The sequence below is a fragment of the Cotesia typhae genome, unplaced genomic scaffold (genome assembly GCF_013202065.1).
Source record: "Cotesia typhae breed Kobodo isofemale line unplaced genomic scaffold, CoteBio_Ctyphae contig_43, whole genome shotgun sequence".
Classification (NCBI taxonomy): Eukaryota; Metazoa; Arthropoda; class Insecta; order Hymenoptera; family Braconidae; genus Cotesia; species Cotesia typhae.
This window is the reverse complement of record NW_027423752.1, coordinates 3,297,240-3,324,978: the sequence shown is the minus strand read 5'-3', so window position 1 is coordinate 3,324,978 and position 27,739 is coordinate 3,297,240. Positions and strand designations below refer to the sequence as shown.

At 31.5% G+C, this 27,739-nt stretch overlaps 5 protein-coding genes across 6 annotated transcripts in view; 1 reads left to right on the top strand and 4 right to left on the bottom strand.

The window, feature by feature from the left end:
- The window catches only part of LOC141528280 (uncharacterized), a 39,897-nt gene extending 22,927 nt beyond the window's left edge, over positions 1 to 16,970 (bottom strand). For both annotated transcript variants that reach the window (XM_074244245.1, XM_074244246.1), the window contains exon 1: positions 16,419 to 16,970. In XM_074244245.1, the coding sequence (XP_074100346.1) occupies positions 16,419 to 16,770 (352 nt within the window). In that variant the 5' untranslated portion in view covers positions 16,771 to 16,970. The remainder of the gene's footprint in view (positions 1 to 16,418) is intronic.
- On the bottom strand, positions 10,549 to 13,673 carry LOC141528175 (uncharacterized). The gene is made up of 4 exons (XM_074244086.1): positions 13,238 to 13,673; positions 12,857 to 13,132; positions 11,916 to 12,791; positions 10,549 to 11,840 (listed from the first exon to the last, which is right to left on the bottom strand). The coding sequence occupies exons 1-4, from the start codon at positions 13,371 to 13,373 to the stop codon at positions 10,549 to 10,551; spliced, it is 2,580 nt and encodes an 859-aa protein (XP_074100187.1). The 5' UTR covers positions 13,374 to 13,673.
- A 4,744-nt stretch (positions 16,971 to 21,714) lies between the features above and the next one.
- Positions 21,715 to 22,692, bottom strand: Rpl31 (ribosomal protein L31). Its single transcript, XM_074244159.1, has 2 exons — positions 22,465 to 22,692; positions 21,715 to 21,933 (listed from the first exon to the last, which is right to left on the bottom strand). Exons 1-2 carry the CDS (start codon positions 22,683 to 22,685, stop codon positions 21,783 to 21,785), a joined length of 372 nt encoding a protein of 123 aa, XP_074100260.1. The 5' UTR covers positions 22,686 to 22,692; the 3' UTR covers positions 21,715 to 21,782.
- A 595-nt stretch (positions 22,693 to 23,287) lies between these two features.
- On the top strand, positions 23,288 to 24,881 carry Mrpl21 (mitochondrial ribosomal protein L21). Its single transcript, XM_074244158.1, has 4 exons — positions 23,288 to 23,565; positions 24,071 to 24,208; positions 24,292 to 24,612; positions 24,703 to 24,881. Exons 1-4 carry the CDS (start codon positions 23,469 to 23,471, stop codon positions 24,801 to 24,803), a joined length of 657 nt encoding a protein of 218 aa, XP_074100259.1. The 5' UTR covers positions 23,288 to 23,468; the 3' UTR covers positions 24,804 to 24,881.
- Positions 24,814 to 27,311, bottom strand: LOC141528221 (WD repeat-containing protein 55 homolog). Its single transcript, XM_074244157.1, has 4 exons — positions 26,849 to 27,311; positions 26,583 to 26,765; positions 26,436 to 26,509; positions 24,814 to 25,553 (listed from the first exon to the last, which is right to left on the bottom strand). Exons 1-4 carry the CDS (start codon positions 27,169 to 27,171, stop codon positions 24,883 to 24,885), a joined length of 1,251 nt encoding a protein of 416 aa, XP_074100258.1. The 5' UTR covers positions 27,172 to 27,311; the 3' UTR covers positions 24,814 to 24,882.
- Positions 27,312 to 27,739: the final 428 nt, after the last annotated feature.

Here is a 27,739-nt window from a genome sequence, read left to right as displayed (position 1 = left end):
TTATTCATTTTTCCATTGAAAAAAATTTTTTTCAAAATTCTTTATTTTTCGATCAAAGAGATTGATTTTCAAGAAATTAAAAAAAAAAATTTCAATTTTTTCGAAAATTTTTTTCGAAATTTTCTCAATTTTTTTCGACTGTTGTTTTACCGCCGGCATTAGCGTTACCCAAAGCGTACCACGTGGAGGTTGCTCGGTCGGATTTACGCTTCTCACACACGTGTGAGTGTGTGTGTGTGTGTGTGTGTCTTTGTCTGCGTGTTTGTCTGTTTGCAGCTGCCGAATGACCTCTGTACGCACGGCAGTAACTGCTCAGTACCGTGTATTGCCACCTCTGTTCCGAATCACAGCTCGTAAACGCTCTTGCATGTTGATGCATCGTCGAATATCACGTTGCGAAATTCCTTGCCAACAACGTAACAACGCTTGAGTCAACTGATGAAGATTGTGCAGTTGCGGATAGTCTCGCCGCAATCGACGCCCAAGCATGTCCCAAACATGCTCAATTGGGTTCAAATCAGGACTCATCGCTGGATGATTAAGCGTTGTTACGTTGTTGGCGCGGAGAAAAGTTCGCGTACGAACTGCAGTGTGAGGACGAGCATTATCCTGCATCAAAATGAACCGTCTTGCCCCCATGCGTGTGCGCATAGGCAGGACGTGTGGCTCCAGAATTTCGTCGACGTACCTATCGGCAGTCAACGTCCCACGAACGATGACCAACGGGGTTCTGGTATTGAAGGACACGCCTGCCCACACCATGACTGATCCACCATTGAAAGCTGTAACTGGTCTCGTAAAACCATCCCGATCTCATTCTCCGTGACGGCGCCAAACGAGAGATCGTCTATCGCTGCCATGAAGACAAAATCGAGATTCGTCAGTCCATAATACACTGGTCCACTGTCTACGACCCCAATGGTGATGATCATGAGCATAGGCCAATCGGGCTCGGCGATGTCGTGGAGTGAGCATAGGCACGCGATTTGCGCGTCTAGCGCGTAGTCCTTGCTCTCGAAAGCGATTTCGAACCGTCGATGCCGATATGTGTTGTTGGGGAGGACGTTGTCGACGATTGCGAAATTGATGAGCGATCGTGTGGGCATGCGCAGTAGGGTTTCGACGAGCTTCTCGAATGATAGCTCGATCATCACGCTCGGTAGTGATTCGTAGTCTACCTTGACCCGGACGACGATCGTAACTTTGAGTCGCGTTAAATCGGGCATAGGCCCGACTGATAACGGACTGGCTCACTCCCATAGAAGCTGCTACTTCCACCTGACTGTAGCCCTCTTGAAGGAGGGTAACAATGCGAGCCACATCTGTGGCAGCTAAATGTCGACGAGGCATATCAAAAGGTGCTTATCAAAGAAAAGCTTACATAAAATTCACGTAAGGAATTTAGGCTAAAAAGAAAACGTAAAATTCAAGTTTTGTGTGAGGAAAAGCCGAACTCCGCGGGGGTATATCAATTTGTTTTTATTGAATTTTTAAAATGAGATTTAAAACTAAAGCAGTTGTAGCGGACAGAAAAAATTGAGTTAATTTTTTTGACAATAGTGAAGCATTCTGAAGACGATAAAAAAAAAAATAAAAAAAAATTTTTGATAAAAAAATTTCGAAAAAAATTTTCGAAAAAAATTGAAAATTTTTTTTTTTTTTTCAAATTTCTTGAAAAATCAATCTCTTTGATCGAAAAAATAAAGAATTTTGAAAAAAAAAATTTTTTTCAATGGAAAAATGAATAAAAATCACAAAATTGCTCATAATGGTGATTTTTGCGAAAACACAGAATTTGAAGCTTCTGGGCACTATGAACAAAAAATCGCAGCGCTTTGAATTTCTTAGGGATTTTAGGGGACACTTTGAAGTTAAAAATTACCAACGATATCTTTCGTTCATCCATTTTATCCAAAGTTATACCAAGTTATCCAAATATCCTTAATTATGCGAATTTTTGTCTTTTTTCAGTCCGAGTTTTCAATTCAAAAAAATTTTTTCTTCAAAAGCGGTTTACGTTTTCTTATAGAGAATATTGTGTAGTTTTCAAAACCCTCCTTCGATTTCCTATACGGTCATTATTTCCAGAGTTATTGATTTCCAAAGTCAAAAAAAACTTTTTTGCTTTGATTGACGATAACTCCGCGGCAAATTATCGTACAGGCTTTTTGATTACGTCAAATTAAAGGGTATTAAATTTACTAAAAGAGCTTTTAAACGAAACAATCGAAAAAATTTTTTTGAAGCCCGTAGACCTTTTTTAAGACGAAAAAAAATTTCGAAAAATTTTTTTCAGTAGTTTTCTTAGGATTTCTCCAGACCTGACGATGACAAAAAATTTTCATGGTCATATCTAAAAACTAGACACTTGGAGCTACAATTTGCTTTTTTTTTTTTTTCTGTGCGATCATTTTCCTCGGAGTTACAGCTCGCTGAAAATTACCAAAAAATTTGGAATTTTTTTTATATCCCTTAATTTTTGTGACTAGTGTATATATTTTTTCCTACTGGAAAAAATTAAGGGATCAAAAAAAAATTCCAAATTTTTCGGTAGTTTTCAACAGGCCGTAACTTTGAGAGAAATGGTCGTACAGGAAATAAAAAAAAAGGAAATTGTAGCTCCAAGTGTCTAGTTTTTTGGATTAGAACTTCAAAATTTTGTAGCCTCCGCGGTTTCTGAGTAATCGTAGAAAAACCAGCAACAAAAAAATTCTCAAAATTTTTTTAGTTTTTTTTTTTGATCTACGGGCGTGGAAAAAATTTTTTTAGCTTAACCACCATAAGGATCGGATACTTTGTTCATTTAGCTTTAATTTCTTTTTTAAACACCCTGATACGTCCACTCCTCGCTGAGATATCGGTCTTCAAATGGAAAAGGATCTTTTTGTCTTTGATTATCGATATCTCAGCAACCAATGATCGCACAGAAAGTTAAAGGTGGGTTTCAAGAACTTGAATGAATTCCCCTTAACGAGTGTCCATTGTTTTTCGAAAAAAATTTTTTCTTTCCGTCACATGAATTTGAAAATGCAACAAAAAAAGGGCTTTTAGTGGTTTTTGGAAAATCAAGCGCTGGATCGAAAATATTGAGGAAACCACTAATGTTAAGTGTGCCTTTTACAGTTCAATATGTCCACAAAAACCCTACAAAGAATCAAATTAATCCAGCCAGCCGTTTTTTTGTTTCATTTGATCGAATTTTTGAAAAATTAAAGGATCACGTTTTTGCTCTGAAAAGCTCATAATTTTTAAAAATGAGAAAAAAATTGTTTTTTCGAGCTTTTTCCACATTTTTGTTCCAGAAAGTGCTTAAATTGAAAAAAAAATTCAAAAAAAAAAATTTTCAAAAAAAAATTTTCAAAAAAAAAATTTTTCGAAAAAAAAAAAAAAAAATTTTTTTGGAAAATTTTTTTTAACAAGTTAAGGAAACTCAAAAAACCATCGCCCAATGATTTTTATCACCTTTCCACCGCTGCATTCCTTGATTCTACTGATCTCGTTTTAATTAAATTAATAAAAAAGTTAATACCCCCAATCGAATTTCGATTTTTTCATACGCTTTTCGGAGTTTTTTTTTTTTCTTTTTGTGAATCCTTAGCAAATCGCTTCATTCAACAGTTTTTTTCAAAACTAATCCCTCTGCGCTTAAAAAAATTTTTTTTAATTTTTTGGTCAAAATTGAAAATTTCTGACTTTTGATTCTTAATCATGGTTAGACGACATTTATCGGAGGTGGAAGTCGCTCGGTTAGTGACTCTTATCGACGAAGGTTACACTCAACATGCAGTTGCTATCCGGATGGGTGTAAGTCAATCTGTCGTATCTCGAGCGTATACCAGATACCAAGAGACGAATCAATATCATCGTCGCCCCGGACAAGGTCGCCATCGAGTCACTAATGCCCGCGATGATCGTTCGATCAATTGTTAGAGAAGTTCGACGACAACCTTTCGTCAATGCGAATATTGTCGCTCGAAACTTCCCCAATCGCAAACAACAGCAACAGCGACGACGGCATCAAGTGCGAAACATTTGCTCTCGAACAATCATCAACCGTCTTCGTGAAACTGGGTTACACGCACGACATCCTAATCGTGTACCCCTGTTGACAGCAAGACATCGTCGAGCTCGTTTAGCGTATGCTTACGATCATCGAAATTGGAACTTGAGGGAATGGACAAATGTTTTATTCACTGATGAGTCTCGTTTTAATCTATATGGCAACGATCGACGTCCTCTCGTTTGGCGCCGTCGTGGAGAACGTTTTCGCCAGAACTTTGTCCGTCCAGTCGTTGCCTACGGCGGTGGATCAGTTATGGTGTGGGGCGGCGTTTCACGAAATTGGAGAACACCTTTGGTAATTGTACGCGAAAATTTGACAGCTAGACGTTACATCGACCAAATTTTAAGGCCCATTGTTCTGCGCAGACGACAACATCTGAGGTCGTTCATATTGATGCAAGATAATGCACGTCCACACACAGCCAACATTACCCGGCGCTTCTTTGAGCGGCATGACATCACATTGTTGCGACACCCAGCAATGAGTCCAGATCTCAACCCCATAGAGCACGTTTGGGACATAATGGGCCGTCGGTTGCGCAGAGAGTATCCAAATTTGCAGAACTTAGCTGCTTTGGAGCGCGCGCTTCAGCACATTTGGAATACCATTCCGCAGCCTCAAATTACCGTCTGCATAAACATGGCTGAACGTTTGAGAGCCGTTATTGAAAACAGGGGTGGTAATACCCGGTATTGAACCAACAAAAACCTTCAGAGAATGAGTTTGGAGTCATTAAATACGGTGGAACTGACGAGCCACCGGGTCTCAATTCTCCTGAAATACCTCACACACACACACACACACACACACACACACACACACACACACACACACACACACACACACACACACACACACACACACACACACACACACACACACACACACACACACACACACACACACACACACACACACACACACACACACACACACACACACACACACACACACACACACACACACACACACACACACAGAGAGAGAGAAGCGTAAATCCGACCGCGCGATCTCCACGTGGTACGCTTTGGATAACGCTAATGCCGGCGGTAATTGTTTTCTTAAACTTTTCAAGAGAAAAAATTTCAAAAAAATTTTTTTTTAATTTTTTTTTTTTTTTTTCAATTTAAGCACTTTCTGGAACAAAAATGTGGAAAAAGCTCGAAAAAACAATTTTTTTTCTCATTTTTAAAAATTATGAGCTTTTCAGAGCAAAAAACGTGATCCTTTAATTTTTTCAAAAATTCGATCAAATGAAACAAAAAAACGGCTGGCTGGATTAATTTGATTCTTTGTAGGGTTTTTGTGGACATATTGAACTGTAAAAGGCACACTTAACATTAGTGGTTTCCTCAATATTTTCGATCCAGCGCTTGATTTTCCAAAAACCACTAAAAGCCCTTTTTTGTTGCATTTTCAAATTCATGTGACGGAAAGAAAAAATTTTTTTTCGAAAAAACAATGGACACTCGTTAAGGGGAATTCATTCAAGTTCTTGAAACCCACCTTTAACTTTCTGTGCGATCATTGGTTGCTGAGATATCGATAATCAAAGACAAAAAGATCCTTTTCCATTTGAAGACCGATATCTCAGCGAGGAGTGGACGTATCAGGGTGTTTAAAAAAAGAAATTAAAGCTAAATGAACAAAGTATCCGATCCTTATGGTGGTTGAGCTAAAAAAATTTTTTCCACGCCCGTAGACCAAAAAAAAAAACTAAAAAAATTTTGAGAATTTTTTTGTTGCTGGTTTTTCTACGATTACTCAGAAACCGCGGAGGCTACAAAATTTTGAAGTTCTAATCCAAAAACTAGACACTTGGAGCTACAATTTCCTTTTTTTTATTTCCTGTACGACCATTTCTCTCAAAGTTACGGCCTGTTGAAAACTACCGAAAAATTTGGAATTTTTTTTTGATCCCTTAATTTTTTCCAGTAGTGTATATATATATATATATATATATATATATATATATATATATGTTTGTCTATTGGATGTTTTGGGGACAGTAGATAGAAACCTGTTTAAATAGTGGAAAACATCAATATAGATTAAATTACATTAATATTTCTGTGAACTATAATTTTTTTTTTAACTTTTCACACAATTTTTTATCGACTGTATGGTATGAGACCAGTTATGTAATAGATGTTTCGAGGACCTATAACTTTGTTCAAGTATCGACTACTATGGGGACAGCTATACTGAACATATCAATATAGTCTATATTTTAAGGACATTTGTCTGGTGACTGTTTTGAAAATGCTGATGCTCTGATTTTTTCAATTTTCTGTACATATTTATAGTAATTATTGCTCATATAATTTATAAAATTGGTAGTTTTAAACACAAGTTACTATTTTTTTTCTTTTTTATAAAAATGAGAGATAATCTAAGATATCTAAGAACAATGTATGTCTGGTTATCTAATACTTCAAAGCACTCATAAATGTTTCAAGGGAAATAAATTATGCTTTAAACGTCAATCGAATTATATTACATACAAAAGAATATTTAATTGATTCAAACGAAAAATAATTGAATTACATCAAATTATTGAATTAAGATAATAATCTTGAAGAATTTATTAATTTAAATGAAAACAGAAAATTTTGGATTCAACTAAAATTTATTTAGAGTCACAAAACATTTCCAAATTCAAAAATTTGTCTACTTCAATCAAGACAATGAAATTCTTCAAAATAATTTTTTTTAATTAAAGGAATGTATATTTTATATATTGTATATTTTTCCGAAAATGGGTAAAGAAAAACAAATGTCTGGCAGAGACCTCATACCAAACGTTGTAAGTACAAACCAATGTCTTCATAATGACTGTTCCATAGAATGAAAATGTCTCCATAGTTTTCTAATGTCCTCATAGTATACAAACAGTAAAATTTACAGATTACCGTATATTTCACCGCTTGTATACCAATGTCCTCATAACGACTGTTCCATAGAATGAAAATGTCTCCATAGTTGTCGGATGTCCTCATAGTATACAAACAGTAAAATTTACAAATTACCGTATATTTCACCGGTTATATACTATGAGGACATCAGACAACTATGGAGACATTTTCATTTTATGGAACAGTCATTATGAGGACATTAGTTTAATTTACTGAACGTATTAATATAGTCTATACTTTGAGGACATTTGTATGGTCACTACTTTGAAAATGCTTGTATTCTGAGTTTTTCAATTTCTACGTACATATTTATAGCAATTACTTCTCATATAATTCATAAAATCGATGGTTTTAAACATAAGTTACTATTTTTTTTGTCTTTTTTATAAAAATGAGAGATAATCTAAGAAAGTTAAGAAAAATGTATGCATACCTAATACTTTACATCAATCATGAATGTATCAAGGAAAATAAATTATTCCTTAAGCGACAAAAAAATCATATTACATACAAAAGAATGATTAATTGCCTCAAGCGAAAAATTATTGAATTCAGATAACAATTTTAAAGAGTTTATTGATTTGAATGAAGACAAAAAATTCTTAATTCAACTAAAATTGACTTGAGTTACAAAACATTTCCAAGTTAAAAAATTTATCTACTTCAATCAAGACAATGAAATTCTTCAAAATGATTTTTTTTAATTAAAGAAATTTTTTTTTTTTTTTTTCAACCAAGTTCATATTTTTTTTTTTTATAAATTCAATTTAATTTTAAACAAGTGATAAAGTACTATTCACGTGTTTTATTTTATTTTCCTCATTTTTGTAAATTTTTCCGAAAATGGGTAAAGAAAAAACAAATGTCTGGCAGAAACCCCATACCAAACGTTGCAAGTATAAACCAATGTCCTCATAATGACTGTTCTATAGAATGAAAATGTCTCCATAGTTTTCTAATGTCCTCATAGTATACAAACAGTAAAATTTACAGATTACCGTATATTTCACCGCTTGTATACCAATGTCCTCATAATGACTGTTCCATAGAATGAAAATGTCTCCATAGTTGTCTGATGTTCTTATAGTATACGAACGATATAATGTACAGATTACCGTATGTTTTATCGCTTGTGTACTATGAGGACATCAGACAACTATGGAGATATTTTTTTTCTATGGAACAGTCATTATGAGGACATTGGTTTATACTTGTAACGGTTTGTATGAAAACTTTGGAAGACATTTGTTTTCCTTTTCCTTCATGTCCAATAAAACACACTCTTCAAACACAAATAAGGAAAATTTCGTACAACTAACGTGGATCAATAAAATTTTTTTTAATTCCTCATATTAACCGTTACAAGCACATACCAATGTCCTCATAACGACTGTTCCATTGAATGAAAATGTTTCGATAGTTCCCCGATGTTCTCATAGTGTACAAACAGTGAAATTTATATATCTTTGTTTACTTCATTTATACTTACAATATCCTTGGCGTGGATTGTTATAAAATTTATTAACACCAATGGACTCAAGAATAACTTATTTATCATTTAATAGTTTAGATGACTTTATTAGAATTTTCTGTACTAACAAAAAAATACATGAGATATTGATTTTTATCTGATAAGAAAGAAAATAATAGCGAACTAAAATTGAGACAATAGTAATGAGTACAATTATGAGTAGCACTGTCTATTATTTTTGAAAATACAAAAATAACGGTTCGTATCTATACGAAAACTAGAAAATTAAAATTTAATAATTCCATAACGAAAAATACATTCTTTATGCATTTTAGATTTTTTAAAAACAAAGTATAAAATTGTTTAACTTTAACATTAAATAATAACTAGTATGATGAAATCTTTGTAATCTAATTTATAAGTCCGGAGACTTATCATAGAGTTTTTAAAAATAAGAAAAATAACATAAATGAAAACGAAAAATTAACAATTCATTTTGTTTTTGTATGTATGTAGCCATGATCTCATTTGTGGAACAGAACGTCCTTTGAAACAATCATGTGCATTTATCAATTCTTGCATCTCTTTTCCTGACGGTACATTCCCATTTTCTAAATGTCTCTTAAAAGCTGATAAAACAGTCGACTTTGCTTCATCTGTCCAAGTTTTCGGCCTTGAATCATCAGATCTTATAGACGATTGATTGATACGAGACTGAACACTGAATCTCGAAGTATCAGGTCCATAAACTGAGTCACTTTGTGAAACATTTGGTTCACTGATTGTGACACGTGATGTGCTTGGCTCAGCTTCATCATCTGTTGAATCATCACTGGTATCATGAAAACCTTGTACCATCTGGAGAATCTTGGACATTTTTACAATGTCAGTAGCAGCCACTGGTTGTCGATATATTTTTTTGTGAATGTCCTCATGATGGCCCATGAAATTAGCAAGGTCTGTAACCTGATTGCCTTCTAGATTCAAATTGATGCATCTAGTAGCAACGTGCTTTCGCAACTGGGTTCCGCGAAGGAGGTCCGGAAAATCAGCACCACATTTTGCTGCATGTTGTCTTAACAAATAACACGCGCCTAAATGTTTATGCCGATCCTTGTCGATAGATGGCATTCCAAAGAAGTACTCATTTTTACGCGATACGTGAGCATCTTTGCGGTACGTGAGAATTAAATCCATGCATTTTTTTAGATTATCATCAACCAAAACTGGAACAGTTCGATTACGTTTTCCACGAATTTCAAAGCGCATGTACCTCTTCGCTAATGCTTTTCCTTCTGGGGTCAAGGTCTCATAAATTTCTCTATCAGCCATGTCATTGATACCGCGACAGCTCTGAAAATATTTTACGTACAGCCGCTCTATTTCACCAGGGCGACGTCGATTGAAAACTAGCAATGACAATAAGGTCATTTCAGCCAGCTTTTTCCACGATTCAAAAGAAAATTTGACCTGCAATTCTTGAAAATATTTATTTCTTTCATCGACAAGGTACTTATAGAGCTTTTGAATGTCCTTCGTACTGGGAAGAATTACTTCCTTCGTTCTGAAATGCTGTGTTTGTGTTTCTGTTACTATCCTGTTGATGCTGGTTCCATAGTCTTCTTCAAGTAGCTTAAGAAAATCTTCAACCTTTTTTTGATTCTCTATTTTTTCTTTTTTAATACATTCAGATCTCAAAATTTCTCCAACCTTTTTCAACAAAGTTCTCAAAGTTGATCCAACCGCTGGATGCAGAAAGGTTTTTGTTTCTGGAAGGAAAACAGCAACTTTTTTGACAGCTTCAATTAAGAAGTCATAGTGACGGGGCTGGAATATGTCTGTAAAGCTTGTAATACGCGGGTTTAGTGATTTGATTGCTATAAGTAGTCGTCCCAATAACCGCAATCTGGCTCTTACCATTTGAAAAAGATGCTGATTAGTACCATACTGCTCGCATTGTTTGTTGGCAAAAACTATCAGCAACTCGTCGTACCTGATAGACCGAACTACCTCATCCTCGCGGAGATATGGAAATATATGTTTCCTTACATCAGCATTGGCTCTCTCATGAAGTCTTGCACTTACTTTCTTTCCTTTTACTAAAATAATTCTTTGGGCTTTTGAATTCTGTTTTGTGCACTTACGCCAATGATGGCGAATGACAAGCCTTGAATATTGACCCTTGCAGTTACCACATGCGATGAAGTCTTCAGCTTTTTTTTTTCTCTATGTGCAGCTGGACGTCGACACACAATTAATTTTCCACTGTTGAATTGGCGATCAGTGTTGTAAACATGATCACCATTTTTTCTAATAATAGAAATAATCTGTTTTCTTTCTTGGCTTTTTACGGATAGAGCCATAAATTTTTTTACTTCTTCTTGGTCGTGATGTTTTAATTGCAAGTGTCGAGCAATTTTGGCCTGAAATTTTTTGCAAAATAAACAGAAATGTTTTTTTGCTGTGCATGATGTTGGGTCCACCGATAATTCCCTGTCATCTGGAGCAGACGCTTTCGAATTTTGGTCAACAGTAATTGTATCATTCAAAAAATCAGCAAACGTCTGTTCTGTTCTTAAATCTGCATCAAGTTCATCGTCATCTTGAAATTCACAATTCTCGTCGTATTCTGATTCCTCATCACTATTAGACTCCTCATCACTATCAGGCTCATACTCATCTGCATCGTCTCCTGATTCACCAAAATATGATTCAACTCCTCTTGCAGCTTTGTTTTCTTCTACTGGTTCTTTATCTTCATTTTCTTTCACTTCTTGCTCTTTTTCTTCTTTCTGCTTTCTTTTCTTCATTTTTGTTTCTAAATTTTGAAGACCAGAATTAGTAACATCACATTTTCTTTTTCCTTTCTTTGGTAATTTTATGGACACCTCTTCCTCGGAAACAATCTTTGGCTTCATTTTTTTTTTACTGTTGTCTTTCTCAGGTTCTTTATTCATAGTAATTTTAGTCTTTTCTGTCATTCGAGCAATAGTTCGTCCATTGGTTCCGTGAGAATTTGCTATTTCTTGTTCTAAAGCATGACATTTAAGTGAATTAACTTCATTGTTAATTGAAGAAAATTTTGAAATTTCGTTATTCAATTTGAGCACTTGACTAAGTTGAGAAATTTCCAAATTCAGGTCGAGGAGAGAATGGTTGATTGGTTCTTCAGTAAGTTCTATGAACGAAACTTGTATAGGATCCTGAGGGGTGACGTCGTAAATTTCATGAAGTTCGTTACAATTTTCTGGAAGATCAGATTCGCGAACAGTATGTGTTTTGTCACAGTCAGAAGATTCTATCGTTTGCTCATTACTCATCTCAGATAAATTAACTAAGATTTTTGCTCCTGTTGATGATTGATCAATAGAAAATTTTGACACCAACTGACCTGTTGATAATAATTTAGAGAATTAGAAAATGTCTACAAAGAGAAAAACAATATCAAGAATGTTGTATGTATTACCTTGGCATTTTTGTTGCACATCTGAATGAGATGAATTCAGTAGACTGAGATTTTGCTGCACATCGTTGATAAATATCAATTGTTCTGTTGCTTGAAGTTCCGGGGAATCATGTGAAATTAGAAACTCAGATGTTCTAGGGCCACTAACAGCGTTTAATAAATTTGTACCATGATCGATGCTTGAATTAATTATACATAATTTTTTATGGATGTTCAGATATTTTATGCTATTTTCCTTTTGCCCCGCATCTGATGAAGATGTGACTACAAGATTAAAACTCTCCTTTAGTGTACTGTTAAAAATTGGATTTCCTATTGCTTGAAGTATTAAAAAATTGGATGCTGGTTCAAAAATTGGAGGATCTGATTGTAGAAATTTATGAATAGTGACTGATAAACTTTTATCTTCAACAATATTTGATTGAATTATATCCGTCTTTGCAAGCATTTTGAACCCTTCAATACAACGGTTTTTTTGTTCTGCATGAAAATTAGATGGTGAAAATTTTGAAGAATCACTAGGGGCATCAGAACTTATAACCTTTGATGGAGAATATTCATCATCGGATATTGGTGGAATTTCATCATCAACAGAGTCTTTAGTCATTGACTTCAACATAGATTCTTGGGATGTGTTTTCTTCGTTCACTGTAACCTTTGGTGGAGAACTTCTATCAGCAGATATTGGTGAAATTTTATCATCAGGAGGGTCTTTAGCCATTGACTTTAAAGTAGATTCCTGAGTCGTGTTATCATCGTTCACTATAATCTTTGGTGGAGAAAATTCATCAGGAGATATTGGAGGAATTTCACAATCAGGAGGATCTTTAGCCATTGACTTTAACATAGATTCCTGGGACGTGTTTTCGTCATTCACTGTAAATTGTAATGCTATAAAAAAGTTCTCAGGTTATAAACATTATAATCAAAATTTTAATTACCTCGTTTCATTCGCTTGAATCGTGGCTGTTTCAAAACAAATTTTTTAACATTTGTATCTTGATCAAAATCCAAGCATTGAATTAGGTTATCGGATAGTGATTTTTGTAAGAGATTTTCATCAATAAATAGTACATGCCCTTTTACATCTTTTAAAAAATCTTTTGAAACTTGAGAGAATGATTTTGCTGGGATATTTTCTAACTGCCAAATGCCCTGCATGTAGTTAGTTTTTCCATTAATGTTTTCCACGATTCCAGTCAAAATCGTTTTATCATCTAAAGAGAAAGACAAAAAATTTAGTTGGACATGACAATGATTGAACAAAAAAAAAAAATAAAAATGATAATACATAGAAAGTAAGAAAAATAAATTTTACTTACCACAAATCGCCATAACACGGGCTGCATATTTTTTATTATCACTATATTTCACCATGCACTTTTTGCGAACAGTGGAAACATTTTTTAGTGGACAAACATACCAAATTTCATCTTGATAAAGCACTAAAACGTACATAGTGAATAATGATACAAGAGCTGTTAATATTTTTAATTATATCATCAATTTTCGATATCCTTCCTATGATGAGTTAAAACAAAGAGTTGACGCCATATTAATGCGTCATTATTATTTAATGGCAGGGGTACCAGTGAATTCCATAAAGTTAATTAGAGAGATGGTATAATACCGTCGATCAAGTATGAATCAGAGTTATCGACAGAGCTCGAATTGACTTCACATTACAAACAATAAACGAATTTCTTCCAAAGTCCTCATACAAATCGTTGCAAGTACAAACCAATGTCCTCATAACGACTGTTCCATAGAATGAAAATGTCTCCATAGTTTTCTAATGTCCTCATAGTATACAAACAGTAAAATTTACAAATTACCGTATATTTCACCGGTTATATACTATGAGGACATCAGACAACTATGGAGACATTTTCATTTTATGGAACAGTCATTATGAGGACATTAGTTTAATTTACTGAACGTATTAATATAGTCTATACTTTGAGGACATTTGTATGGTCACTACTTTGAAAATGCTTGTATTCTGATTTTTTCAATTTCTACGTACATATTTATAGCAATTACTTCTCATATAATTCATAAAATCGATGGTTTTAAACATAACTATTACTATTTTTTTGTCTTTTTATAAAAATGAGAGATAATCTAAGAAAGTTAAGAAAAATGTATGCATACCTAATACTTCACATCAATCATGAATGTATCAGGGAAAATAAATTATTCCTTAAGCGACAAAAAATCATATTACATACAAAAGAATGTTTAATTGCCTCAAGCGAAAAATTATTGAATTCAGATAACAATTCTAAAGAGTTTATTGATTTGAATGAAGACAAAAAATTCTTAATTCAACTAAAATTGACTTGAGTTACAAAACATTTCCAAGTTAAAAAATTTATCTACTTCAATCAAGACAATGAAATTCTTCAAAATGATTTTTTTTAATTAACGAAATTTTTTTTTTTTTTCAACCAAGTCCATATTTTTTTTTTTTAAATTCAATTTAATTTTAAACAAGTGATAAAGTACTATTCGCGTGTTTTATGTTATTTTCCTCATTTTTGTATATTTTTCCGAAAATGGGTAAAGAAAAAACAAATGTCTGGCAGAAACCCCATACCAAACGTTGCAAGTATAAACCAATGTCCTCATAATGACTGTTCCATAGAATGAAAATGTCTCCATAGTTGTCTGATGTTCTCATAGTATACAAACGATAAAATGTACAGATTACCGTATGTTTCATCGCTTGTGTACAATGAGGAGATCAGACAACTATGGAGATATTTTTTTTCTATGGTACAGTCATTATGAGGATATTGGTTTGTACTTGTAACGGTTTGTATGAAAACTTTGAAAGAAATTTGTGTTTTTACTTCATGTCTAATAAAATACACTCTCCAAGTATAGATGAGGGAAATTTTGTGTAACTTATGTAGATAAGAAAATATCTCTCAAAGTTCTCATACGATCTGTTAGAAGAACAAACCGATATAAATATTTGTAATTTTTCCTTTCAGCTTAATAGTTTTTTAATAATTATTTGTCATCGATTTTGTGAAAATTACTACACACATTTTAAAATGATTAATTTCTAATAATAATAGCATTTATTTTTATATCAATTTATGAAATTAATAAACACGATCGTTTTTTAAATTAATCAAATGAACAAAAATTTTTTTGAATCGTTGATATTTAATCTTCGTAATCGATTCAAAACGTGGCCAATAAATTTTATTTGTTTGTTGTCAATTCTAATATTGACCGTGTTTACAATTTGCTGTAATCAGTCGACAAAACTTAAAAAAAAATGTCATGAACAATCATTATAACCAAACATACTTTATAAATGACGAACAAAATAAATTAATCGTAACAACTTTTAAGAATCATTACGTGTTTTTACCTTGTATTTAATACCTTCGACTAATCAACGTCTGTCCTTAAATCATACTTTTGGTGATTAAATATTATGGGGACACTGTCCCGGTTTACACCTATCAGTAATGCTGTCCTTAATTAAACCTTTATATTGACGGTGTATACTTTGAAGACAGTCCTCGAAGTATACAAAATATGAAAAGAATTATGAGGACTGTCTTCAAAATAGCCATATGTCCTCAAATAATACTTTATATAAGATAAAATGGTCTTATAATAACCAATAGACAAATATATATATATATATATATATATATATATATATATATATATATATATATAGATTAATTTTAAATCGAATTAAAAAATTTTTTTTCAAGTTGCAACTTTTAGTCGGACTTACTTTTTTAATTGATAAAAAATTCTTTTATCTCAATTGCTATTTTCCTAAAAATTTGATTTTTAATATCAACTACCAACTAAGAATTTTAATTTTCTACGATGACAATTTTTAATTTATATTAAAAAATTAATATAATTTTCGGGTTGATTATTCTAATACTGACTAATCTATAACAAAAATTTATAATTAAAAAAAAAAAAAATTTTATTTTCTAAATTCTTGATCAAAGAGTGATCTATAAAATTAATTATGTGTATGAATAATCAATGGAATATAATATAAAAAGGATCGCTATAAAATTTTCAATTAAAAAATAACCTATCATAATAGTAAGAGACTATGGAAAATTTTTGACGGGCAAATTTTTATCCCAAAATTAAAAAAATTTCTAGTTAAATTTCGTAACATCATAAAGATTTGGCTTGAATTTTTCTCTATAAATTTGTTCCGTAATATTTTTAATTAAACTATTGGTATTTGCTCCTGTGATAGCAATATTATTTTTTTAATTTATTTCCAAATTATTCAAACTATGTATTTTATGATCAATACCACAAAAAACCCATTGATTCAAAATTTCTTCGACCATAGTTCTTAATTTTCGGTACTCTGCTCATATTTCCTTAAATTATTAAAAAAATTTTTAACTTTTTTTAATAAAAATCAATTTTATAATTACAATAAATGATTACAAATAAAAAATAATTATTCCTACAAATAATATTGATGAAACTTACTTTGAAGATTAATAGACTGATTAAATATAGAAGCAGCATGTCGATGAACATCTTGAGTTCTCGCGGCCATTACCGAGCAGGGGGTAGCATGGGCCGCATGGTGGGCATGGGCATGAGGGTGGCTTACATGGTGGCCACCAAGCGTGGGCCCGCTGGTAGCACCTCCTCCCGCGGAATTTCCCGGATATCCTGCGGCTCTCGCGGCCGTATATCGGTACGCCGCTTGGCTCATCTGCGAACAAGATCCTAAATCTCCGTATCCGCACTGCATGTCGCTCGCCAATGCACAACTTGAAGCTTCGAATCCGGCGGCCGCCGCTGCCGCCGCTTGGTTCAAATACGAATAATCCATCCTGACAAAAATTATTAACCTTCAATTTTTAACACTTTTATTTCCTTATTATTTATTATTTATTCACAAACTTTTTATTTATTTATTTCACTTAATTATCACCTTGTATTAAGTACTAGTTATTTTTCCACATGTCTTCTTTCTAATTTTTTATTTTCAATCAATCTTCCAGTTACTTTTTTAGTAGTTTCTCACTCTGATATTTTTTTCAGTAGTATGAAAAGTTTTTTGTCAGACGAAATTTTATACTTTTAAATATTTTAAGTTGATTTTGAATAATTTTTTTTTTTAATTGTAATTTTACACTTTGTTTAAAATAAAAAAAAGACTAATAGTCGTCCGGGAAGAAATCACCTACACAGAAAAAATTTTTGTTAGGAATTAACTTAAAAATTTTTCTTTCTTTCAACACAATAAAATGTTATTTGCGTCAAAATTAATTAAAATAATTAATAAAATTAATTAAATATAATTTAAAACATTCATCATTAATTTTTTTATTCAAATCTACGATCTTTATTCTTTTTATGCCAAATTAATAAATTAAAATTTCTCTCTTGCTGAAATGTATTTTGTTTTTCTAATTAATTACTTATTAATTTTTGATTTAAGTAAAGACTAAATAACGCACATGTCCGATCATACACGCATGTGTTTGAACGTATACTTGGCGCAAGACTCTAGACAGTCTATAAATTAATAAAATAACAGCCTCATGTTAGACACATGACTTGCTTGCTTTTTTAAGATTGTTGTATTAGTTTTCTAGTGGTATTAAAATTTTTTGACAAAAAAAATTTGTTTTTAATTCTGATATTTTTTAATTTTTCAAGTTTCAAATTTCCGTCCACGTGATACTTTAATTTAAGATGAAACGAAATATTAAGTCTAAAATCTACTATTTTTTCAAATTATTTAAGTTTTACATTGATTTTTAATTTTTTGAATAATTATACAAATTTTGGATTAATATAATGAATAAAATTCACAATTTATAAAATAATAATTCAAAGAAAACCATTTTCATATGAACTAGTGTATTTAAAATAAAAATATCAATTTGTTCCTTTGTACAAAAAAATTATCTTAAGCAGATTTTTTTGATAAAAAAGAAAAAATCATTTTTTTACTTAAAATTTTTAAAACTGATCAATTAAATAGACTTTTAAAATGTATTAATTTTATCATTTATAATTTAAATAAAACGTTCACATATTAACATTCCAAACTAACATTTTAGTGTGTTAAAAAACACTTAAATATTAACCACGTATTTCACAAATATTTTTTTACCGTGAAATTATTCACATCCACTCTGAAATTTGTATAAAAAAAGTCACCACAAATTCCGCCCCCAGCTCTAATTAAAAAAAGTCCAAACTAACTAAAATAAAAAAAAAAAAAAAAATAAACAAACAAACAAAATATAAGAAGCGATTATTAGTGAGCTCTTAGAGTATTCTTAAAGGTTCCCCACCCTGACGAAATGAGCAAACTTGAGACAGACCGCGGTATCAGTGTGTAAGCCGCGGGGTGCTGCTTACGATATAATCGTATCAAGTGCGATATTAAATTATTGCGATTATCCCGACGATATAAAAATTTTTGGTGGTGCTTAAGAGCACCGAGAGAACCGACTGGTGGCTCTCCTCAAAATCAAATGATAAGCTTAATTCAATAACCTACGGTGGATGAAGAATGGAGGATGGCGGACGGAAGATAGAAGAAGAGATCCAGAGAAGAAATCCAACGAGCAGAGTAGAGCAGAGAACCGATGAGGAGCGAGGGTTGCGCGCAGGGGCGTGGTTTTCCGCACATCGAGATGGCCCCCGAACACCAGGATAACTCTCGCTGGTTATTGGCGGATTAAAACCCTCCCGTATTTTATTCTGGGGGTGAGTTTTACATCCCAGCACTTCCCTCCTATCTAGATTCCCGAACTAAATCGACGCCCCCGAAGAGAATCGAGACTGCTAAGGGTGTATTTGTTTTCCAGCATCCGCCACCCTTTTTAAATCCCCGACGTTCTCTTCTCCAGCTCTTTATTCTCTCTTACTCCTAGGAAAGATAACTTTTACTCACTCTAACACCGCATTATAATCACCTCTCTGTTCAGCTCCTCGTCCTCGTCCACATTCACATTCACATTCACTGTTTCCCTTCTCTTCTTCACCATCACCAGCACTGTTGGCTGTTTTAACAATTTTCGCTGTTGCATGAACAGAAACGGGACGATGTGGACGGTTTGAGGGTGTCGGTGTTAAAACGAACGCTATCGCCTGTGATGATGCCTAATGTGTTCGGTGCTCGCGATTTTACGACCCGCGAACCGTGGAATGCTATAGAGCTTTATTCCTACTTTTTACGTCTCTCTCACTCCAAACTCCAATTCGTTATTCGCTATGTGTATACGTACTGGCAATTCAAACCCGCTTCTATAGTTATCTCTCTTATCTATTTTTATTCCGCTACTGTATGCGCACGTATCACAACGTTGCGAAATATTCGCGACCAGGAATACGCGATCGAATCGACATTTTGCGGCTTGTTGATTTAGTGCTCAATACGAGTCAACTACATGCAAATCTCATTCGCTTTTTTAGATTATTACTGAGTTTAACACAGAGAATTATTCGGCTAAAATGTACTGATTTATTTGTTTTATTAATTACTATAAGCAATTAATTTTGTTTCTTTTTTTTTATTAAATTAGGAAATTATATACACTGTTAAAAAATTTTCGTAATTTAAAATTAAGTAGCGATAATATAAAAAATATTTTATAATTCATGCATAGTAATATTTCGATATTAGCATGTGAGTTAAAAATCTATTTATATTAGTTTAAAAATCAGTTTATTATATATTTAATAACAATAACATAGTGGTAAAACATCAAGAGAAGAATACATTGAAGTAAAAAATCAAACTCTAGTACATTAAACACAAAATTGTTAATAAAATCATACATTTTTGTTCTAGTATTAAGAACATTTTCGTAATGTCTAACACATTTGCGCAATTACTTTTATAAATCAAATGTGAGATTTTTTATTTAAACCGGCTTTTGTATTTTTACATGGCGGAGTTTTTAAAACTACATAATTTCAATTTATTATTATTACCAATACCATTTATTATTGTTATGATAAATTTATGACCGGACAAATAATGAAATGACTTCTTAGAAATAAACTTTCAATGTTGGTAAAGAATTACTTTTTTTTAATAGTGTTATATCAATGTCAATAAAAAAATTTTCTGAAAATCATAGAAAATATATTGATAGGATTTTTTAGAGTTGTGAATAAATTTTTACTTAGAACTATTTTCTTCTTTGATAAAAATTTTCTTATAAATTTCTTCACTTCCTTTGTTTCCGAAATTAGAACAATAGTATTATTTTTTAAATAAATTATTTTTTTCTACAATTTCTATCGAAAAATAAAAGAAAAAGTGATATAAAAATGATCTAAACTATGATAATGTAAGTTACATTAAATAGCGAGTTTTTTTTATTGAGAAGAAATATAAATAAATTGCGAATCTTCTGTAAGTCAGAATTACTATTGAAAAATTAAAATGAAATATGAATTTATAAAAATTAAAAACGAATATACCAAAAAAAAAAAAAAACAGGAGTATCTACAATAAGTAATTTCAAGTTATTGAAAATACAATGGCACTTGTTCTCACGAGCAAGCTGAAAAAGGCTCTTTTTCCAGAGGCATCCCAAGGGATTGTTCGTAGAGTTTTCGACGTGTGGCACACGCTGGCGTCTATTGCTCTCAGGCTAAAATTTTCTCCCTATTCCCTATCCTTACCCCATCTCTCTCGTTCGTTTATTACATATGTATCATCATACATGATTGTAAGGACGTCACGCATGTGCACGCGACCCTTATATAAGTCTCTTTGCACACATAGGTACATATGTACAAAAATTTATCAACTTTTACATAGTATAACATACCCGCCGCAGCTACAAGCTACATATGTCCTTGATTTGTCCGGAGAATAATATTCTCTAGTATATTCTATAGTAAAGTTGATTAAATATTGGTCGGCGCAATCCCCGAGGGATCTCGACAATTCGCAGGAATACAATTTAATATCTCAACGCCGGGATGAGCACCCGATCACTTAAACTTTGTATCTATCCATCTTATTCTTTCTTGTTGTTGAGTACGCAACTTTTTTTTTTAAATATTCAATTGACCTTTAGATAAAAAAAAATCTTAAAATTGAAAATATTAAGTTTGAAATAAAAATTTTAGAACCTGTGATTTTTTAATTTGAATTTTTCTTCTTAAATTTAAAGTCATATAAATTATTCAGACGGACTTATATTATTATTACAAATTTATTGTTTTAAAATATATTGGAAGTTGGAATGATATGTGGATTTTAGGACATTGACGTGGCTTGGTGATTCTATTATTATAAATTTTTGATAATCAAATTTCGGATTTCAGAGCGCAGAGGTACCCGAAATTTAAATACTGAGGTATATAAAAAGAATGATTGACAAAGGGCTCAGTAATAAGAGAATATTAATTAAATAAAATAGAATTACCGTATTTAACGATCATAGATATGATCGTAATAATGCAATAAGTAACGGAGAAGCTATCAAGAGATATTTAAATTTTTACCTTTCGTTTATCGTCTTTATTGATTATTGAAAACCTGAATCATTTATACATCCTTAACAATTGATATCCATATAAATTAATTAGCTTATTGTATTAGAGGATAATTAACTTACGTAATTCCACAATTGTCGGATTTTACTGATTTAATTTAGCAATAAATTGATTTGATTTGATTTTAAAGTGACGTATTTGGGACGCATATGTAAGTATTTATATTTTTATGCTTGGAAAAAATGTTGGGAAAAATGGTCCTCTGGGAGGTTGATAATAATAAATTATTAGATAATAATTTAGCGTCAGAATAATTTATTATTTTTTTCCCTTTATTATCTTTTTAATGTGTAAAACAATGATAAATTAATCTTGGCTTGCATCGACATTTTCGGTTTGGAGCCCTTTGAAAGTCGCTACTGGTATGTAAGTGACCAGGGTGTACAATTTGTTGGCTGAGTCCTCGTCATCGTTACGTCTTCGGCTCAAGCGTACACGTACTCGGAATGGAACGTTTCTGAAATATTATGATTTTATTAATTAATATATAATCTGAGAATAATAAAAAAATAAAAGTATCGCAACGTTTTTTCTTAGAAACATTAATATGAGATAATGTTAAAATATTGATACCGCCTAGACTTATCATTTTTAAACTTCTGACAGTATAATATAAGAATGTAGAAAATTATAAGTAATTAATATAACTTACAATATAATAACAACATAGAAAAATGATGTTATGAATAATTCAATATAATTGGTACTTAACCATTTCAATTTTAATTAATAAAAAAGAAAACTATTTAAAAATGTGGATAATTCCTTTTCAACTTTAACGACTTAAATTTATCCATAAATGTTCAAAATCTTTGTAATAGTCTTCAAGATGATTTTACGTTAAATTAAATTAATTCTGTATGTTTATAACTTGAAATATATACTAAATTGATCCTTTAACTGTTATTATATTTAAATTCCAAATAAATAACTTAATGAAATAATCAGAAATACACATGACAAGTTCGTAAAAATTAATTTCAATTACCTGATACCCTTGGACCACAATTGTTTGTTAAGTCTGGTGTCAATTCGGACATCAGGTGTGCCCATCTGTTTTTCAGCGAATTTTCTAATTTCCTTAATGGCGCGTGGTGCCCGTTTTTTGAAACCAACACCGTGGAGACGACGGTGGAGGTTAATAGAGTATTCGCGCGTCACGACTTCGTTGATCGCGCTTTTCCCTTTTTTGTCGGTTGTTTTAGCCATTGCTGTCCTGTAAATAAATAGAAACACTATTAATCACTCTCCATAAATACTCGGGGAAAAAAAAAAAAAAAAAAAAAAAAAAAAAATTGTCACTAATGACAGACAATATTTTGAAAATTTTCAACGTTAAAAAAATTTATTTAAAAAATAAAATAATTTGTAATAATTAATTCAACAAAAACGAAACATGATTAGAATTATTGTTGACACTATTGCTATTAACAAATGTTTAATCGTAAATTATTAGATATATATATTTATTTTAGGCATGTAAACAATTGCACATTGAGGTTAAAATATAAGAATGTCACTATTTAACAGAAGAACTTGCAATTATCAAAAATATCGCAAAATTTTTGTAAATTAGCTTACGAAAATTTATGGGGGTGTGCAAAACTATTTCATTAATTTATAATTACAATGATGTTTAAAGATTTATTTAACATATAAAAAATAGCATACCTATCTTACGAAAGTGTAGACGAAAAAGAGTACATATAGAACATTAAGAGCGAAATAAAGTTTTCACAACGCGACAGTAAAAATCGAGCGATGCGAGCTTAAATACTTGACGTATTTTCATGAATTTGAATTTTCAGTTGAAAAGAAATAGAAAAACAAAAATAAAAATACTATTTGATAAATAAGTCATTAATTAAATAATTGTTCAATAAAAGAATTTTTATTAAATAATTGATTGTTGAAGATAAAACAATTTTTTTGATTTCATGAGAATTGAACGGCGAGGTTCAGTAAAAAAAGACAGAAGATTAAAAAATAAAAATGGCGTTGTTTATCAGGTTACCACGAGTTTTTAATGTTATTAACAATTGTTTAAGCCAACAATTGCCAATTAACAATACTTGTATTGTACGACATGGTAATTATTTAACGTTTTTATTGTTTATATTTTTTCTGTTAACTGACATGTTTGTATGATACTGAAACTATCAGGAACTTTAGAATTTGTAGTTTTTTTTCAATAAATAAATTATTTTCAAAAAATAAAAAAATTTCACATATTTTCAAAAATGAAACTTAATTTTTTAAGAATACTTTTCAAGTAATTCATTTAAAAAAAATTTCTGTACTCGGTAATGATTAATTTCAGTATCATCATTTTTGTTTATAAATTAATGAAAATTAAGTTAGCCGACATTTAAAAATTTTGACAATTTATTTATTGAAAAATCATTAAAAAAAAAAATTTCACATGTAGAAAATTTTAAAAATTACATATGCAATTTTTTAAAAATATTTTTTTGTTATAATTTGATAAATCAAAAAAAATCAAAAACGTCGGCTTACTTTAGTATTGTTATACTATATATACTATACTATATACTATAGTTATTTATAAATATATTAATTATTTGTATTTTTAGTTGCTGAATACCGGGGGTTGTTTAATAATCTTTCTAAAAAATCTGTACGAAAATTATCACTACCATGGATATATAAAGACAGAAGTCAACCGATGGAGATACCGGAGCCGACGCAACAAGAAGAACAAATGGAAAAAAGTATTATATTTTATTTGATGTTAATATTTATTAGACACTATTCTAATTAAAAATTTTTATTAAACTTTTTAACCATTCATCAGGTGTAATAGAAGAAATAAACAACCAAGTATTATCTAAAAATACTTCAAGACTGTTTGCTGTCATAGCACTGGCTGGCAAACAATTCAAAGTAACAGAAAACGATCTGATAGTCGTACAAGGATACTGGCCACCTAATCCAGGTGACAAATTGAGGTTGGAAAAAGTATTACTAGTCGGTGGTACGGATTTCACTTTCGTAGGCCGGCCCTTACTTAACAGAGAGCTGGTGAGTGTAGATGCCACCGTAATTGATAAAACATTTTCTCATACTAAGTACGAGTTTCGTTACCTACCACGTAAACAGTTCAAGCGACTGCACAGTGAGTACTTTAAAAAAATAACTTGGTAATTATTGATTCAGAATCCAATATAATATACATTAATTAAAATTATCTGTTAAAATTTTGCAGTGATGAGATGTCAGCTGACAACTTTGAGAATAAACTCTATCGACATCAAAGGAGCCGTCGATGAGAAAAAAGAAGTAGAAGGATTGGATCGTGTTTATTAAGCTAAATGAATCGTAATTTAAATTACATTTCTTTATTTTGTACATAAAAAATATTAAAGAATAATCGATTGAAATGTATTTAAGCATCGTTTTTGAAACCATCAAAGAAATCTGAGGGATTTTCAAACTTGCTGCTGGGTAAATTAAACTTGGCTTGCTTAACTTTCTTCCCTTTATTTCTCTGCGTTTGGACTTTCGTAATATCAAAGGTCTCGAAGTACTTAACGTTCCAGAATTTGACAGAATCATCAGACGAAGATGCAATCAACGATCCGTCCCGAGAAATATCCAAAGCGTCAACAGAATTTCCATGCTGGCCTGCGATACCCAATTTTTCATGTGGAAAAACGCTGAATGCCCGTAACACTCCGTCTTCATCACCAGTTATCACGATATTATCAGTAATGGGTATCATGCAAGCGATTGCCTTCTTATTAACATAACGAAATACATCCGTGGGTTCTGCAAACTTGTCCCAGTCGAAGACGTAAAATTTACCAGAATTGGTTGCTGTCAATATTTTACTATTGTGTTTGAACAATCCCATGCAGCTACTTTCATCATACTCTGCATCCTCTGATGTTCGGCAGTAAACTTTTTTAGCAGGCATATTTATGGTCATAATAGTGCCATCACCGATCGCACATACTAAGTATTTCTTTTCATCGTTTGTCAGCATTGCATTGACCGAACTTCCCTCTCCTTTGACTGAAAATATTGGAAGTCTTCCTGACTGTCTCAAGTCCCACACTGTAAATATTATTTTTTTTTTTAGTAATTAATTATTGAATAAACTTAATGTAATTTATCGGATTAATAAGAAGCAAATAACAAATTTAATTAAAAACTAGCAATCTTGCAGTCACTATGTGACTGCCATGACTTGTGGGTTATAAATAAATAAAATTTCACTTTATTAAATAATGACTTTTGTTAAATTGTACTGTACTTTTTTAACTATTGACCTTTTTAAAGATTTAAGGTCATCCTGATGTTACACTCATCAAGAGCTTCCATTTGAGTACCCACATGCATTTTGATATATTTTTCATATATACATATATATAATATGTATATAAATATATGAAATATATGAAAAATTGATGTGGGTACTTAAATAAAAGGTATTGATGAGTGTAACATCGGGATGAGTTTATATCTTTAAAATTGTCAATAGTTCACGAGGTACAGAGTCATTTCTTAATTATGTATCTAGAGATCGAGTATTTTCGAATGCGGCCTAAATACTTCTCATCATAAAATAACTATTGGTGAGAATGATATGATACCATGAAAAGGCACAACTCCAGGTCAAGACTTTTCCAACGATACCAAATTTAACCACAAAAACCCATTTTATTATATAAATACACTGGTCACAAAATTTTGCTTATTTCCTCAATAGATTATTACAGAGTCATTGAATAATCAGTTTTTTTTTTTTACCTACTCAATTATTTTCACCTGAATGAATATTGATTTTAATTTGTCACATTAAAAATTATTAACGCGTATTATCAATTCAATAGACTGAAGACATTTTTAACATCGAATAAAAAAGAAATTATCATATTACAAATTAAATATTTTTTATGACTGATACATCTACTTTTAGTGTAAGCAAATACCTACATTTTATCGTTCCATCGTCATCTCCTGTCGCGAATGTATTTTCACTAATCACACTTAAAACATGAATCGGTGAGCTATAAATGAAATAACAGTATAATTAATATTTGAATCCATTAAAAAATAATTTATACAAAGTCAACAACTTACTCATGTGCTTCTTCATAAATTCCTTTGAATTTTTGCGTAGCAAAGTCTGTTATTGCAATTGACTTGTCTTTGGAGACTGAAAACAAGGTGTCTCCATTTGCACTGAATTTGACATCCCGACATGAATCCTCATGAGCTTCTATTACAGATTGCGAAATATTCTCATCATTACTATATTTATATCTGTAACACAAACAAATATGATGATAATAAATCATACCAATAAAGGAATAAATGAAAATAAATAAATCAATCAATTAACTTACACTTTGATGTCACCGTTGGTACAAGCAAGTGCAATAAAATCCTGCTCGGGATGAAAACAAATATTGTGAATAGAAGGATCTTGATCATCAATTACTATATCTGGAGGGTGTTCTCGATGAAACTCCTTGGAAGCAGTAATAGCTTTGACAAGTTCATCTTCTTCTTCTTCACCTTCTGCTCGAGCTTCTTGCTGCTCTTCTTCACTGTCATCGTCCTCCATCGGAGAATCTCCAGACATAACCTCATCTTCCGAAGAATCCTCGCTCATACTCACGTCACTGTCTGAATCTTGGTCCATTGAGAACGGACTATCCAGAAGCATATTTTTTTTTTATAATCAATTAATTTGTTTATTTTTAATTTTATAAATTAGATTTATAAATGCACTTATTCGTTTGAAGACGTTGGTTAAAGTATGGAAATAAATAACAACGCAATCACATGGCCGCTGCTCATGCTGTTTTCATATTTCAAATCAGTAGTTGGTAGAATTGTTATGTTGTCAAGCATCAAGTTGTTTGATATGTATGTCAGCATTTAAATTCTTGGAAAAATCAGAATTATCCTTTTACAGGTAACAAATTATTTTAAAACCATTCTATAATTAATCAAATTTTCGGATATTTAATTTTTTTAATTATTATTTTTCCTAAGAATAATACGAGAGTGGCAAAAAGAACAAACCGACTTTTAAACAAAAAAAAAAAAAAAAAAAAAAAACCAAACAAAATTCTAACACAAAAATTAACTAAAAAAATTTATTTATTTTGTAGGAATATTTATAATACTGAAGTTAGCGGTCAGCTGTCAATTTTGAAAATTTTTTTAACAAATTAATTACATTAAAAAAATGCTTCTAAAAATTTTCACTTGTCATTTTTATTCATTTT